The 15,817-nt window shown below is 41.0% G+C and overlaps 2 protein-coding genes across 4 annotated transcripts; both read right to left on the reverse strand.

Moving 5' to 3' along the window:
- Positions 1–2,505: 2,505 nt before the first annotated feature.
- On the reverse strand, positions 2,506–8,224 carry LOC110496013 (E3 ubiquitin-protein ligase RNF115). Its single transcript, XM_021571628.2, has 9 exons — positions 8,062–8,224; positions 6,737–6,795; positions 6,402–6,462; positions 6,066–6,301; positions 4,977–5,045; positions 4,781–4,853; positions 4,585–4,678; positions 4,172–4,287; positions 2,506–3,808 (listed from the first exon to the last, which is right to left on the reverse strand). The coding sequence occupies exons 1-9, from the start codon at positions 8,137–8,139 to the stop codon at positions 3,683–3,685; spliced, it is 912 nt and encodes a 303-aa protein (XP_021427303.2). The 5' UTR covers positions 8,140–8,224; the 3' UTR covers positions 2,506–3,682.
- Positions 8,225–10,157: 1,933 nt separating this feature from the next.
- Positions 10,158–15,486, reverse strand: LOC110496014 (secretory carrier-associated membrane protein 3). 3 transcript variants are annotated; one of them, XM_036952506.1, is made up of 9 exons: positions 14,841–15,486; positions 14,285–14,365; positions 13,830–13,955; positions 13,422–13,542; positions 13,054–13,182; positions 12,340–12,499; positions 12,117–12,218; positions 11,826–11,943; positions 10,158–11,135 (listed from the first exon to the last, which is right to left on the reverse strand). In XM_036952506.1, the coding sequence occupies exons 1-9, from the start codon at positions 14,892–14,894 to the stop codon at positions 10,983–10,985; spliced, it is 1,044 nt and encodes a 347-aa protein (XP_036808401.1). In that variant the 5' UTR covers positions 14,895–15,486; the 3' UTR covers positions 10,158–10,982. The 3 variants fall into 3 exon arrangements, with proteins under 3 accessions (XP_036808401.1, XP_021427304.2, XP_021427305.2); XM_021571629.2 differs by having other exon boundaries at positions 13,422–13,545; positions 14,841–15,485; XM_021571630.2 differs by lacking the exon at positions 14,285–14,365 and having other exon boundaries at positions 13,422–13,545; positions 14,841–15,485.
- Between the last annotated feature and the right edge of the window lie 331 nt (positions 15,487–15,817).

Raw genomic sequence — 15,817 nt, forward strand, 5'->3', positions numbered from 1 at the left:
GGCAGCGGGGTGAGGGTCGTCACTAGTTAAGACAGACATAAAGTCATGAACCCCGCCAAAAATATAAATTTCTACAATTTATCTTTTTAAAATCGGATTTTAAACCTAAGCCTAACCACACTGCTACCCTTATGACTAACCCGAAATGAAGACCAAAAAACACATTTTTGTTTTCAAAGATTTTTACAATATAGCCAATTTACTTTGTGCCTGTGTTATCTAATGCGAACCTGGGAGGGAGGAGGCAGAGGTCGTATGGTAGGCTACTTTCTCCAGGCGGTGTTACACAAAATGCCCCTATTATTATTTTATTTTTGTCTTTTGATTCTGAAAGTGAAATTAAGAACTGCTGCAACAACGGCGTATCAATGCACTACGTGAACTGGAAGAAGAGATTCAACTTTCATGTTGTCTCTGTGGAATATACCCTAATTGACCTATTATTATGCATAATTGACAACCTTTCACGAGAAAACGAAAGGCAGTGTTTGTGTGCGCTCTTGGATATGTTTATCCAAAATTAAGCGTCTAGACTCCCGTTGGACTCAAATTTAGAGGCGGGATGTAAATCTGTCTATTTAGAATTATAATCCAGTTGCCTTTGTTAAAAATTCAGAAAGCGTTTAATCCAATTTTAATTTGTCAATTTAGTTCGATCATGCAAACTCTTGCTTATCATTGGTCCTTGTCTTAAAATAAGCGGGACTGGGAGATGGCCTTTATGGACCCTGAGCAAAAGTTGTGCACTGTGTAGAGAATTAGGTGCCATTTGGGACATTATCTGGGACTAGGCGCTCAATGGGTAGAGTGAAGGACATGTAGTATTCAATGACACTGCTTTTCACTCCTGCTTTATGAATTTTACCATTTTTATTATCTTCAATCTTATCACCTCATTGCCAGTCGGATGTATTCGTTAACAAACATATACAGTGCCAGTCAAAAGTTTGGACACACCTACTCATCTACATTGTAAAATAATAGTAAAGACATCCAAACTATGAAATAACACATGGAATCATGTAGTAACCAAAAACGTGTTAAACAAAAATATATTTTAGATTCTTCAAAGTTGCCACTCTTTGCCTTGATGACAGCTTTGTACACTCTTGGCATTATCTCAACCAGCTTCACCTGGAATGATTTTCCAACAGTCCTGAAGAGTTCCCACATATGCTGAGCACTTGTTGGCTGCTTTACCTTCACTCTGTGGGCCAACTCATCCCAAACCATCTCAATTGGGTTGAGGTCAGGTGATTGTGGAGGCCAGGTCATCTGATGCAGCACTCCATCACTCTTCTTCTTGGTCAAATAGCCCTTACACAACCTGGAGGTGTGTTGGGTCATTGTCCTGTTGAAAAACAAATGATAGTCCAACTAAGTGAAAACAAGATGGGATGGTGTATCGCTGCAGAATGCTGTGGAAGCCATGGTGGTTAAGTGTGCATTAAATTCTAATTAAATCACAGTGTCACCAGCAAAGCAGCTCCACACCACCACACCTCCTCCTCCATGCTTCACGGTGGGAACCACACATGCGGAGATCATCCATTCACCTACTCTGCGTTTCACAAAGACATGGCGGTTGGATCCAATCATTTCAAATTTGAACTCATCAGACCAAGGACAGATTTCCACCAGTTTAATGTCCATTGCTTGTGTTTCTTGGCCCAAGCAAGTCTCTTCTTCTTATTGGTGTCCTTTATTAGTGGTTTGTTTGCAGCAATTCAACCATGAAGGCCTGATTAACGCAGTTTCCTCTGAACAGTTGATGTTTAGATGTGTCTGTTACTTGAACTCTGTGAAACATTTATTTGAGCTGCAATTTCTGAGGCTGGTAACTCTAATGAACTTATCATCTGCAGCAGAGGTAACTCTGGGTTTTCCTTTCCTGTGGCGGTCCTCATGAGAGCCAGTTTCAACATAGCGCTTGATGGTTTTTGTGACTGCACTTGGAGCTTTTGAAACTTTCAAAGTTGGACTGATGGACTGTCGTTTCTCTTTGTTTATTTGAGCTGTTCTTGCCATAATATGGACTTGGTCTTTTACCAAATAGGGCTATCTTCTGTATACCACCCCTACCTTGTCACAACACAACTGATTGGCTTAAACACCAATTTAGAAGGAAAAAAGGTTCCACAAATTAACAAGGCACGCCTGTTAATTGAAATGCATTCCAGGTGACTACCTCATGAAGCTGGTTGAGAGAATGCCAAGAGTGTGCAAAGCTGTCATCAAGGCAAAGGGTGGCTACTTTGAAGAATGTCAAATCTAAAATATATTTGGATTTGTTTAACACTTCTTGGTTACTACATAATTCCATATGTGTTATTTCATAGTTTTGATGTCTTCACTATTCTAAAATGTAGAAAATAGTCAAAATAAAGAAAAACCCTTAAATGAGTAGGTGTGTCCAAACTTTTGACTGGTACTCTACATGTATATACACATATATACATATATCATATATACATACCAATACATATATAGGCCCATCATAATATGTCAAATACTAAAAACACATTTATTATTTTGCTGTGACTTGTACGTATTAAAAACAGAATGATTGAAAGAGGCAAAATACTAATGCATTAGAAAAGTGCATAAAGTTAGAACATGAAGGAGGTGGATAGTGTAAAGGACAAAGTATTAGGGTTTAATAGGGGCCATAAAGAGAGGTGGACATTATTAACAAATACTGCTATGTGAGATTAAGAGGAAGCGGGAGACGGGAGAATTTGAATTGCGTACTCCTCGCGTCATCTCCTCGCTTCATCTCCTCAACACCCATTGGATGAGAAAGCCAGATGTCCCGCCCCTCTGACCTCCTCCAATGGGTTTTGATAAGGAGGTGAGGAGAGAGGAAGTGAGGAGTATGCAATTGTGATTCTCAGTGTTTTCATTCCAATAACCCAGGGTTTCCCAAACTCGGTGCTGGGGACCCCAAGGGGTTCACGTTTTGGTTTTTGCCCTCAAATAATCAACTACTCATCCAGCTTTGATTATTTGAATCGGCATTAACCTCTCCTTCCTACGGAAGTGTGCACTCGTTCACTAGTCCCCACAAATGTGAAAGCATTGGATTGGTGTAGCATGCATGGACTGGAAGGAGTTTCCATATACCAGTCATATCCTTTCAAATCCATGAAGTGAACAAGTGTACCCTTCAGGAGAAAGGAGAGATTATTGGGATGCAACCAAAGATGTCAGCGAGAACAGTGGGCAAATGATCTAACCCAGAGCTTCAACGCAAGAGAGTGAGTTCAGCTCACCTTTTAGGATTTTCCCCAATGTATCTAATTTCATCACATTTATCACTTCTCTGTGGCTCAAGGATGTCAGTTCATGTGGTTTGAATACAAAATGAGAGCCAATCAGAACACTGGGGGAAATACCCTACGAAGGGACAAATCAAATCCATAACATTTTGTCAGAAAACAGTTGGATACTGCAGGCATATTGGAACTTTCTAAAGTCAAACAAAGTTCCCTAGTAAAATGCATTGTGAAGTGAATTTTTGAGGAGAGTTGAATTTTGACAATGAGGCACAGTTGAATTGAAATATGTCTCTTCAATAAACGCATGGCTAAAGACGAGGCATGAGGATAGAGATGAGCCTCGTTCAGGAGTAAAGGGAAGAAGAGATGCCAGACAGGTCGAAGAGAGGGAGGAGGCCTAATCCTCAAATAGCCTGTCTCTCCTCCTGAGGGTCTGTCCTGATGGAGAGGGGCTCTGGGGGTTCTGGTGGGGGCTGAGTGCTCTGGTCGACGCCGTCAAGACTTTTACGACACACAGGACAGGTATCGTGCTGTGGGAGAGATACAAAAACGTGAGACGTGACATAACATGCTTAACATTACAAGTCAAGTCTCAATACTTCTGGGCACTGTGGGACAGTTTCCCGGGCACAGATTAAGCCTTATCCTGGACTAAAAAGTGCTTTCAATGGAGATTTTCCATTGCTCTTGCATTTTAGTCCAGAATTAGGCTTAATCTGGGTCCAGGAAACCACCCCTTTGTGTGTGGCACACGGTTACCCCCAGAACAATATAACCAAATACCCTACCTCAAGACAGTATATGTGACCCCAGTGACACACTCACTAACCTTCCATGACAAATGAAATACAGTGGTGTTGTAAACCCCACCAGACAACCATTCCCCTGCTTACCAGTTCAAGCCATGGCACTATGCAGTCACTGTGGAAATAATGGAGACAGGGCAGCTGTTTGACAGACTCTCCCATGGAGTACTCCTCCCTACATACTGGACACTCCAGTCTGCTATCTGAGAAAGAGGCATGAGGGGGGTTCATTAATTGTGTTCATTTTAGAATAAAGAGAGTGAACATTGACTAGTAGTGCCGGCACTACTAAAAGGCTTCTGAATAGGGTGCTTATCTGGGTAAAGACCACCTCACCTTTTATTTTTCAGAATAAAACTAAATATTGTCACAATTTTGAGAATCTATTTTGCAGGTGGTATACTGTACACTACTACTGAGCAAGATCCACACCCTCCATTCCCATAAATGCTGTGAGTGGTAGCCTATGGGTTTGGTGTTGCAGCTTGGTTGGAACACACCTGTCTGTTCTTGAGAGACGTTGACTGTGGGGAGGGATGAGATCATCTCCTTCTCTGCAGGAGGTGGACCTGTGCCCTCAAACTGACCTAACAACTAGAGTGGAGGAAATTGAGAAATGAAGAAACAGAGACAGATTGTGACTCAGCGTGCTGCCATGATTAAAGCATGGATTTTGCGCCTGGTTAGAGCACTGACCTCTGTGATAACTGCGTCTAGACCTCCCTGACCCCAGGCATAGTCCCCTGGATTTGAATGGAGCATGCCAGACCTGAGAGTGAGTGAGTGAGAGATAGACAGAGAGAGAGAGAGAGAGAGAGAGATGCTTAACATGCCTTGAAAGAGTCAAAGTAATTAAAATAATAATTATGAGATTTGAAAAATACTTATTTACAGTGCAGCTGGTGCGATGCCTGGATTTCCATTGTTGGCAAACAGACCAGCCAAAAACTGCTGCACAATACTAAAGAAATAGGCAGAGAGATTCAATCTATTTTGCACATACAGTGCCTTAAGAAAGTATTAACACCCCAAGACATTTTCCACATTTTGTGTTACAGACGGAATTTAAAATGGATTAAATTGAGATTGTGTCACTGGCCTACAGACAATACCCCATAATGTCAAAGTGGAATTATATTTTTATTAGATTATTTAAAAATGAAAAGATGAAATGTCTTGATTCAATTTAAGCTCAGGAGTAAAAATGTTTGGGTTTTTTTACCTTTATTTAACTAGGCAAGAATGTATTGGCAGGGGTGTGAATACCTATATAAATGAGATACAATATTTCTGTATTTCATTACAATTGCAAATATTTCTAAAAACATGTTTTCACTGATGGGTTTTGTGTTTAGATGGGTGAGAAAAAAATCTATATTTAATCCATTTTGAATTCAGGCTGTAACACAACAAAATGGGGAATAATTAAAGGGGTATGAATACTTTCTGAAGGCCCTGTGGAAAGAGAATACCTACTTGATTGTGATAACAATGTAATATAATGTAATATAATTATGTAGTTACAGTGAAATAACATCATAGCTTTTAGGACCAAATAGTTTAATAATGTTTGAAATATATTGTTGTTAATATGTGAAATGATATTCTGTGATAAACTGAAGGGAAATACTTCATTTTGGACCACTTTGATTATATAACACCATTAGGCTAATCATGTTATAGGATGTTATTATACAACAGTACAATGTCTCAATATCAATACAGGCCCTTGAGTCGAGTGAGAATAGCTTCCTAAAAACTGACATGGAGAGCTAGATAACATTGCAAAATCAGTGGTCGTTGCCACTAAGGTGGCTTGACGTCCAAGTGAAATAAAAGCCATCAGCTATACCTGCCTGGACCTTTTGGCATGGGGCAAAACCATGAAAGGTAGCTAATAGAGAGTGAGTGGATAAAGGTAATGACGTTACACTGTAGACAGATCAAGATCAGTGATAAGTAATTGGTCATCTCCACTAACCCCTCCACTGCTGGCGTGTGGGACTGTCGCCTCCCCTGGCTAGGCGGACGAGAGGGGCGTTCCGGTTCAGGCACTAAAGGATCTGTGCCTCCCACAGAGGCCACAGGCACTTCAGAAGGGCCCTCTACGTCTCCCTCCACTGCGGCAGCCTGTAGATGGCTCTGGTCAGACTCAGACTCAGAGGTGGAGGGGTCCGAGAGAAGAGCAGAGTGTTCCATAAACAGCAGCTGCCACAGCTTGGAGGAAGGAGAGCAAACCAGTACATTCAGATTCAAGTTGAAGACAGGGGTAAAGGATAGAAAAAGACAAAGAGATTTTGGGATGACATTCAGGTACCTCTGAAAAGAGTGTGCCTGCATCATCATTGGCCTCTGCAGTGCTGCTGTTCTCCAAGAGACTGAAAGACAAAGATATTTCAATTATTGGAAATTAATACATTAAGAGAAATGCAAATACAATATTTTTTTAAGTAAAACTATTTTCATTTAATAAGTCTAATGTACTGTATATTATTATATCAGATATATCAGAAACTGAAATTGCACATAATACTGTACCTAAAATAGTACTGTACCTAAAATAGTACGATATTGCAAGTCCAGTATAGGCCCCTATACTATACTATAAGCAGAACAGCACGCAAACAAACAGCACAGATTTGAACACTTTACCTGGAGTCTTCTGTCACCTCCTCAATGAAATCGGACTCACACCTGGGGCATGTGAATTCCTTGAGAGAAAAAATGCAATTTCTATTTGCCCTATATACATAGACTTGGAATCACTGGCCACTTTAATAATGTTCAAATAATGTGTACATACTGCTTTACTCATCTCATGTTTATTTTCTGATTTCTATTCTACTGTATTTTAGTCAATGCCACTTCGACATTGCTCGATCTAATATTTATTTATTTATTAATTACATTATTTGACTTTTAGATTTGTGTGTATTGTTGTGAAGCATTTTTAGATACTACTGCACTGTTAAGATACTACCGCATTGTTGGATCTAGGAACACAAGCATTTCGCTACACCTGCAATAACATCTGCTAAATATGTGTATGTGACCAATAACATTTGATTTGATATTTTATTTATTTCAAATCATGATGACATAACACAGGGGTGCAACTTTGGTTTTAGAAGTGGGGAGGGCAATAATTATTATACATGTTTTATCCAGTCGCTCAGGGGCGTCCGCATGGTACTAAAGCACACCATTGTCACGTTTTGTATCACATTCCAATAATACAACTGGGTGGGACAAAAATGCAATTTCAGAATTTGGGGGGGACATGTCCCCATCCCCAGTGAAAGTTGCGCTCCTTACATAACATGAGAATACAAAAGGAACACACTTGGCGGTATCAAGTGCACTACGTCAAGATGCGCGTTCATGTCAACGTAAAAAAAAACACTGTGTCAGCTGCTCGACAAACGCGCTGGTGCGCCTGGTGGTGTTCCGAAAAGAGACACCCTGCCTGCCACAGCACCATCCCCTTCCATGCAAATGTCGCGTTCACATGCTAGTCGGAACTATAAAACTTAGAAATATCAGACTTGCTAACTGTTTGTAGTAGCCTACACGAGCTGAGTTCAACCAGTTGGCGACTTGGAAATTTCCGAGTTTCATATTTCCGACTATTACTTGAACGCGGCAATAATGTTTTTCACATGCAGTTGACACTTGCGACTACGAGCTGGTGACACAGTAGTGCTTCTAAATATGGCAACGAAGCAAACCCAAAACTTGGATCACCAGATTTCTTCGCAACAACCAATCTATCTAAAGGCGCGCACTCCATGCAACAACACTTACAACGTTGTATTTTAGTAATGACAATATTCTATCAATCACATTCAGTTTCAGATACAAAATGTTTATTTTCTTAGAATATATATCGGGAGGCGTTGCTAGCTAATACTGATACAGAAACGTCGGTCCAGAACCGGACGGGAAATGAAGGAAGAAAATCACTTATGTCAACTCACCGGGAGTTTAGGGTCGATTTCACCTTTACAACAGTGACAGAAAAAACGGTGTTGTGGTGCCGCCGCAGCCTCCGCCATCTTCACGGTAGCATACAGTCACTGACGTCTGTATGGTAGCTCAAGCCGACGGAAGGCGTAGGGACATTTGTCAGAAGGGTCATGTCAGTCCAGTCCATAGGATAGTTAATTTTTGATTTTTTACTACAGTCTACCATTTGTTCAAGATATTTTCCCAAATTCACATTTGCTAGTGAACATATTGTTCTGACTGCTCCAATCTTATTTCCCTGAGGTGATACATATCAAATGTATACTACTCAAATTTCAACCAAGTGTTGTTATTTGAGATTATTGCAGCTATCTTCTAACCAATGTTGCAATAACCTAGGTTATACATAGGGCTAAGGGTCCCGTCAACATTTACAACCAAAAAATTGTGCAAATAAACACGACATGTAAACTGTATGTATGACATGTAAATACAGAACCGATTTCACTTGTTGCACCAATGACCACAAGACTGATTCTCGAAAGAAATAGCTGAAGCAAAATCTGCAGTTGTATGCTACATGACAGGCCAACCAATGAGACTATCCAAAACAACAGAATGTACTGGTAAAATAAAAACAGTTTTTAACGTCACAGTTGAAGTTTAGTAGTCGTGGACTGAAAAAAAGATTTCAATGGAGATTGTCCATTCAGCATGCTTTTTAGTCCAGGATTTGGTTTCAGGTAAACTGGCCCTTAAAGTACTCTGAACAAAAATAAACGCAACATGCAACAATTTTAAAGATTTGACTGAGTTACAGTTAATAAGGAAATCAGTTAATTAAAATAAATAAATGAGGCCCTAATCTATGGAATTCACATGACCGGGAATACAGATATGTATACCTTTAAAAAAAGGTAAGGGCATGGATCAGAAAACCAGTCAGTATCTGGTGACCACCATTTGCCTCATGCAGCAAGACATCTCCTTCGAATAGAGTTCATCAGGCTGTTTGTGGCCTGTGGAATTTTGTTCCACTCCTCTTCAATGGCTGTTCGAAGTTGCTGGATATTGGCGGGAACTGGAATACGTTGTAGTACACGTTGATTCAGAGCATCCCTAACATGCTCAATGGGTGACATGTCTGGTGATTTCTTCATGGAAGAAATGTTACATTTTCAGCTTCCAGGAATTGTGTACAGATTCTTGCTACATGAGGTGATGGTCGGCGGATGAATGGCAGGACAATGGGTCTCAGGATCTCATCACGGTATCTCTGTGTATTCAAATTGCCATTGATAAAATGCAATTGTGTTCATTGTCCGTAGCTTATGACTGCCGATACCATGACCCCACAGGGCACTGTTCACAGCGTTGACATCAGTAAATCACTCGCCCAAATGACGCCATACACACTGTCTGCCATCTGTCCGGTACAGTTGAAACCAGGATTAATACGTGAAGAGCACACTTCTCCAGCATGCCAGTGGCTATCGAAGATCAGCATTTGCCCACTTAAGTTGGTTACTATGCGGAACTGCAGTTAAGTCAAAACCCTGATGAGGAAGACGAGCACACAGATGAGCTTCCATGAGACGGTTTCTGACAGTTTGAGCAGAAATTCTTTGGTTGTGCAAACCCAGTTTCATCAGCTGTCCGGGTGGCTGGTCACAGTCCAAGAAGAAGCCGGATGTGGAGGTCCAGGGCTGGCGTGGTTACACGTGGTCTGCTGTTGTGTGGCCAGGTTGGACGTACTGCCAAAATCTCTAAAATGACATTGGAGGCAGTTTATGGTAGAGAAATTAACATTAGATTCTGTGGCAACAGCCCTGGTGGACATTCCTGCAGTCAACATGCCAATTGCACACTCCTTCAAAACTGGGAGACATCTGTGGTATTGTGTTACATGACAAAACTGCACATTTTAGAGTGGCCTTTTTCCCCCAGCACAAGGAACACCTATGTAATGATCATGCTGTGTAATCAGCTTCTTGATATGCCACACCTGTCAGGTGGATGGATTGTCTTGGCAAAGGAGAAATGCTCACTAACAGGGATGTAAACAAATGTGCACATTTTAGAGAAATAAGCTTTTTGTGCAAATGGAACATATCTGGAATATTTTATTTCAGCTCAAGAAACATGGGACCAACACTTTACATGTTGCGTTTATATTTTTGCTCAGTATATTAAACACAAGTTACAGAAATAACAGAAGTGATGACTAAAAGCAAGAAATGCATCATTGATGTAGTTTCCCAGGAGTTTGTAGGGAAGACTAAAGTACATCTTTATCAGTCCATTGAAGAGGTTTTCAGAAACTCTACATTATATACAACACTGAAAAACCCGCTCTGCCTTTATTAGTCTTAGACGTAATAGGCCTACACATACACTATTTTAGGTTAGGCTGCTGACATGACTAATGATACTGTATTGGTGAAGTGACCAAAGGGAAGTAGAAAATATTGAGCATATCAACTGATTTTTATTAAAACCAAGAAAGAACAATGGCGACCATGACAACCAAATACAGCATCAACATAACATAATAATAGCAATAATATTACAACCCAAAACATCGTGTTTTTCTCATTTACAGTTGTGATTTTGGCAAAGATAGTGTGTGTAAATAGGTAGGCATTCTCATTTGGGATATCAAGACAATTGACTATTTGGAGCTCATGTTAGCAACCATAATAGCATTGGCCACAGATAATTGAACCGTTCGGCTGTTAAATATGGAGCATCACTTCTGTGCATCCATCACAAACTCAAGTCCCAGCCCTTTCACCTACTTTGACAAAACAATTTATCAAAACACCTGAGTCTTGCCTACTTCTTTTGTACTATACACCCTCATACATACTGTACCTACCCCTCTCTCGCTCTCTACTAGCTCCCTTGCCCTACTTGCTTGCCTTCCCTCTCTCTACCGAGCTGCACCAGTAAAGGCCCCCTGAGCTGCAGAAGCAGTGGCGTTGGCAGCTGCCTGGCGTACAGCCTGATTGGACATCACTCCAGTGGCAAACTCAGCCTGGGCCTTCACGAAGCTAGCACCGGTCTGCCTGTACAGAGAGTGGACCTGGAGGGGAGAGGAAGACAGGCTTTAATACATGATACATATGGGCAATTCCACAGTAACAGTGACACAGACTCAGTTTTTCACTTTAATATGTATGTCAAACAAAAGACAATGATTGCAAAGTTAAACAAACCATACTATGAACAAGGACTACTTTTAACAATTTCCACTAAACATTTTACAAGAACAGCGCAGATGCAAAGTTTGGTAACAGAATGACGGGACAAACAGTGGAAATTGTTAAAAGTAGTCCTAGTGCATATAGTTCCATGGTTTGTTTAACTTTGCAATCATTGTTTTTTTGTTTGACATTCCTTTTTAGAGTGAAGAATCGTAGTCTCAGTATCACTGTTGCCGTGGAATTGACCATACCTCAACACCCTACTCGCCATCAATCTTAAAACAATAATGTAAATAATACTCTTAAAATTCAAAACAATTACTCTAAGTTCTGTGGACAATTCTAAATGTTTATTGACATACTGGGTCAAGATGAAAAAGATGTGAGAAGCTAGATGTATATGTTGTAGCCTTTTTACCCTCATCCTTTTCCTTGCTCCCCCATGTTCCAAGCCATTGTCTACCTACTGTAATTACTCCACACTGTCCTGATTTGCCCTAGCATACAATACCCTTTAGTCTGGTTAAAACTGTCTAAATTCCCCTCCCTCGCCTTCATTTCAGGTTTACCCGCTTGAGCAAGACGACCCCCATGGCAGCCTGGGCAGTGAATAGGATGGCATTGAGCATCATGATCACACCAACAGGCACGCTAGTCTTCAGAGCAGCCAGACTCACAATCCAGCCACTGAGTGGAACAGAGACAAGGAGGGAAGGCGAGAGAGACAGTCACAAAGATAGAAGACAAATAGAGACAGGGGGAGTGTGAAGGATAGGTGTATGAGGAATGTACTGTATAGGAGATGTAATACAGTAAAGATATAGTAATTGTAATATGGTTGGCTTGTTTGTGGCACATACCTGAAACCCCAACCAGGAATGCCAATGGTCATGATGACGTAGAAGATCACTTGGACGAAAAAAATGAAGAAGAAGGCGAAGAAGTTGAAGGAGCTGTCACTCCTGAAAGAAAAATAATGCATTCATAGGTTCACTGTAACCTGATATCAAGAGGGAACCTAAATATATCATGTCTGTTTTGTAATGACAAGCCCCTAAATTGGAAATGTGCAATAGTACGCACCTGAAGGCTTTGTACACAGGCCTGTACCAGCAGACAAAGGAGCAGGGGGTGAAAAGGAGGACCCAGAGGATGGCCAGGCCCAGCCCAACACCACCAGAAGGCTCCACACAGAACAGACTCAGGCAGGAAATTAAGTTAAACGCCAGTGTGCAGGCTGTGACTAGGAGAGGGGGAGAGAAAGAAGACAAAAGGAAGAGTGTAGGATGGGTGAAATGAGGGAGTGAGAGAGGGGAGCGGAGTGGATGAGAGCATGAAAAGTGATGGGGAGAAAGAAAGTGAAGGGGGAAAGGATGAGAAAAGGGGGTAAAGAGAAATGAGAGGGTAGGTGACAGAGATGCAGACCAGAGATGAAGGGATGGATAGGTATGTAGGCAAAATAAGAAGAGAAAGATAGGGAGGTCAGAACTGTAGTTTGGATACTAGAGCACTTTAGAGTTGCATTGGAAGGGAAAGGGATAAAGAGATAGTTACATTGGTACACTGAACGCACACAGGTACACCTTGTGATTAATGTATCACTTCCAAATTGGTGTAAATTAATTTGAGAAATCTCTACGTTTTAACAGTGTCATTAAGTATTAGGTAACATTCTTAAAGTGCTTAACATTGGCATAAAACATTTAATCTAAGCATTATTCTAATCATCATTCTTTCATGGAAGTGTTACAGATGACTTCACCAGACAGACAGCCAGGCACAGACAGGGAAACTTACACATCCAGTAGTAATACATGATGGAGACAGTGTGTTGGAAGCTCTGGCTGATCTCCATGTTGATGTCTTGGTAGAAGCAGGGTCCCACAGGGCAGAAAGTGGGCAAGGGAGGCCAGTTATTCTGACGAGCTGACAGAGAGATGGGGGAAGAGAGTGTTACTTCAAATGATTCAGCAATGGGAGCAATCTTTGTTTCCCAATGAGACATGTGCAGTTAGGAACCAGTATACAGTAATCCAATCCTTCCTTTATTAACACCCTCCCCCCACCCATCAATCATTTCATATCAGACTCATGGATCCACTTTTTTTTCTCTCAAACCAATCTCTATCATCATCATCATCACGACCACCATCTCCCTCTCTTACTGGCTCCAGGGCCGAGGGCGTGTGAGTCCAGCTCCCTCTCCCTCCTCTCCAGCTCGCGGGCTTTCTTCTCAAGCTCTTCCTGCTTTCTCAGGAGCTCTGCTGTGGTGGCGTTGACCGCGGTCTGCTAAAGAGAGAGAAAGAGAAGGAAAACGTCAGGCTTTAATGCAGAGCTGAATATAGCTCCATGTACCTTAGTAGAAATACAGAAGTTGAACTTGATTTCGTAGAAATTAGTCTGATAAGTTCAGGTGCTCCATGTCAAGCTAGTAAATAAACATCAGGAAATGTAATTATCATACAGAAATATGAGTTACTTGTCTATGAGTATTATTTCTAGCTGTATGAAGTTAATTCTATAACCTGCACAGGTGACTCCTGATAATTGTCTAATACATATGGAACAAGTACCTGGGGGGTGAAGGAGGTGCCATAGTTGCGGGGTTCTGTGGGTGTAGTCCTGTTGGGTGGGGTTGTTGCAGGAACAACAGGTTGGGGGGCGGATGGTGCAGTTGCTGCATAGGCTGGTGGTGGGGGCTAGAGAGTGGATTAAAACAAGAAATCAACCTATATCATTACCAATAACGTTTATAATGACCACAAGCAAAGAGTGGCTATAGAGCATATGTCCAAACAACTCTGTATGGGAGTGGAGCATCGTGGCATGTTACCATGTCCAATTGTTTGGAATGTAGTGGCATTCCTGCTACTCTGCCAAAGCACATCTATGCGGAAAGATGCCACACAATTAGCCTATATACTCCTGTATGCATTATTACCATACTGCATTACTATTACTGCATATACTGAATCTCCAAAGCATTCATATTCTGACACAAATACAAAGCTAACTACACATCTCTTACCCCATTTTTATTGTCAAATGGGTTGTAAAGATCCAGTGTGGCATACTCAGTGTTGCTGCTGTGTTGAGTCACTGCAGGGTCCTGACATACAGACAAGATAAACATCACTAACAGAACATCATAAAATAAATGCCAGAGATCCTATTACTATTCATATATTCATATTTAATTATAATTTATAATTATATAGGTGACGTCCTAAATGGCCCTATATGGTGCACTACATTGAACCGTAGAATCAAAATAGTGCTCTACTAGGGAATAGGGGCCCATTTGGGACGTAGCCTTGACCACGTAAGTATCAATATGTTCTATTTCATTCAATGAGCCCTTTGTACACAAACACTTTTTCAGCTACTAGATATATCATTAGAATAGCCTGGGTTAGAGCATGGAGAAAGCAGCAACATCACATGTAATGAGTAACAGCACGTCTGTTACAGTGCAACAGGCGAAACATCATGCATTTTTTCACCAACATTGTAACGTTAGCTAAAAATTGAATACAATAACAGTAGCTAAGTAAAGTATTTTACGATCCCATATATCATATCACCTGGAAAGGGTTGTGGTCGTCGCCCGGTTCCGGAAAACTTGTGTATTTTGACATTTTTCTTTACAGCAATTCTGTATGTCCTGCTTAGTTCAAATATAAAACCTTTCTACTGACACAACAGTTTGCCAACAACCTGTTTCCCGTTATTTCGGAGGCTGTCTAGCTAACATTAGCTATATTCTGCGGATTTGGTTCGCTACTAGTAGCAAGCTACAGTAGCTTCCTAGCAACAAAAAAAACCAAACTGTTATATATTATGTCTGTATCGGGGTTGTCATTGTCTAGCTAGCCAGTTGTTTATATATTTAAGTTATAGATTTATCGCCAAATATAACACACATGCAACCAGCTAGCAAGCTAATAACGACATAGATAACGGTAGCCAGGATATGTATCTGTTATCGACGGAAGACGTTGCCGCAATCTGTCAAGATATTGGCGAAAATGTACATATATTGATTTAATTGACTTGTCTAGCTATATCCTCGTATTTTATTTAACGCCGTTTCTCCTTCAGTCATATTTTGCTGGAAGATTCCGTTTGTTATTGCCTGCAATAACAATAAAACATGTTTTTGGCCGCTGCACAAACAAATGTGATCCAGGAAGTAATGTCATGTGACTGCGACTACAGAAGAAGCACGTGCGTAGTTGGGCAGAACCCCTCGACCAGTGCAAGGATAGGTCTATATTTTTTTTATTTACTAATTAATTTGATGATATCCATGCCACTTTAATAATCACGAAACTGTTGATTTCCCCCGCTTTTAATTATGCCCAATGTGGTAGCCACACATGGGGGTAGCGTAGCAATGAACAGGTCCGTGCGCTCCTCTGATACTGCCCCACAGCCATCATTTTCTCCCCTCTGTATTCCACGCAACTACTCTATTTATTATATAGTTTGAATCATGATAGTGGAAAGGGGAAAATATGGCAGAGGTGAAAAAAGATAGGAGGTAGATTTCCATCCTGGA

The sequence above is a fragment of the Oncorhynchus mykiss genome, chromosome 18, assembly GCF_013265735.2.
Source record: "Oncorhynchus mykiss isolate Arlee chromosome 18, USDA_OmykA_1.1, whole genome shotgun sequence".
Taxonomy (NCBI): domain Eukaryota; kingdom Metazoa; phylum Chordata; class Actinopteri; order Salmoniformes; family Salmonidae; genus Oncorhynchus; species Oncorhynchus mykiss.

What these genes read in the sequence shown, in the direction of transcription:
- LOC110496013 (XM_021571628.2), bottom strand. Translation starts at nt 8,139, where the DNA reads ATGGCGGAGGCTGCGGCGGCACCACAACACCGTTTTTTCTGTCACTGT. An exon ending in GAGGTGACAGAAGACTCCAG is followed by an intron (nt 6,463 to 6,736) that starts GTAAAGTGTTCA and finishes TTTGTCTTTCAG; the next exon opens with TCTCTTGGAGAACAGCAGCA. An exon ending in CAGGCACACTCTTTTCAGAG is followed by an intron (nt 6,302 to 6,401) that starts GTACCTGAATGT and finishes CCTTCCTCCAAG; the next exon opens with CTGTGGCAGCTGCTGTTTAT.
- LOC110496014 (XM_021571629.2), bottom strand. Translation starts at nt 14,894, where the DNA reads ATGTCAAAATACACAAGTTTTCCGGAACCGGGCGACGACCACAACCCT. An exon ending in GCACCTCCTTCACCCCCCAG is followed by an intron (nt 13,546 to 13,829) that starts GTACTTGTTCCA and finishes CTCTCTCTTTAG; the next exon opens with CAGACCGCGGTCAACGCCAC. An exon ending in CCTGTGTACAAAGCCTTCAG is followed by an intron (nt 12,219 to 12,339) that starts GTGCGTACTATT and finishes TTTTTCTTTCAG; the next exon opens with GAGTGACAGCTCCTTCAACT.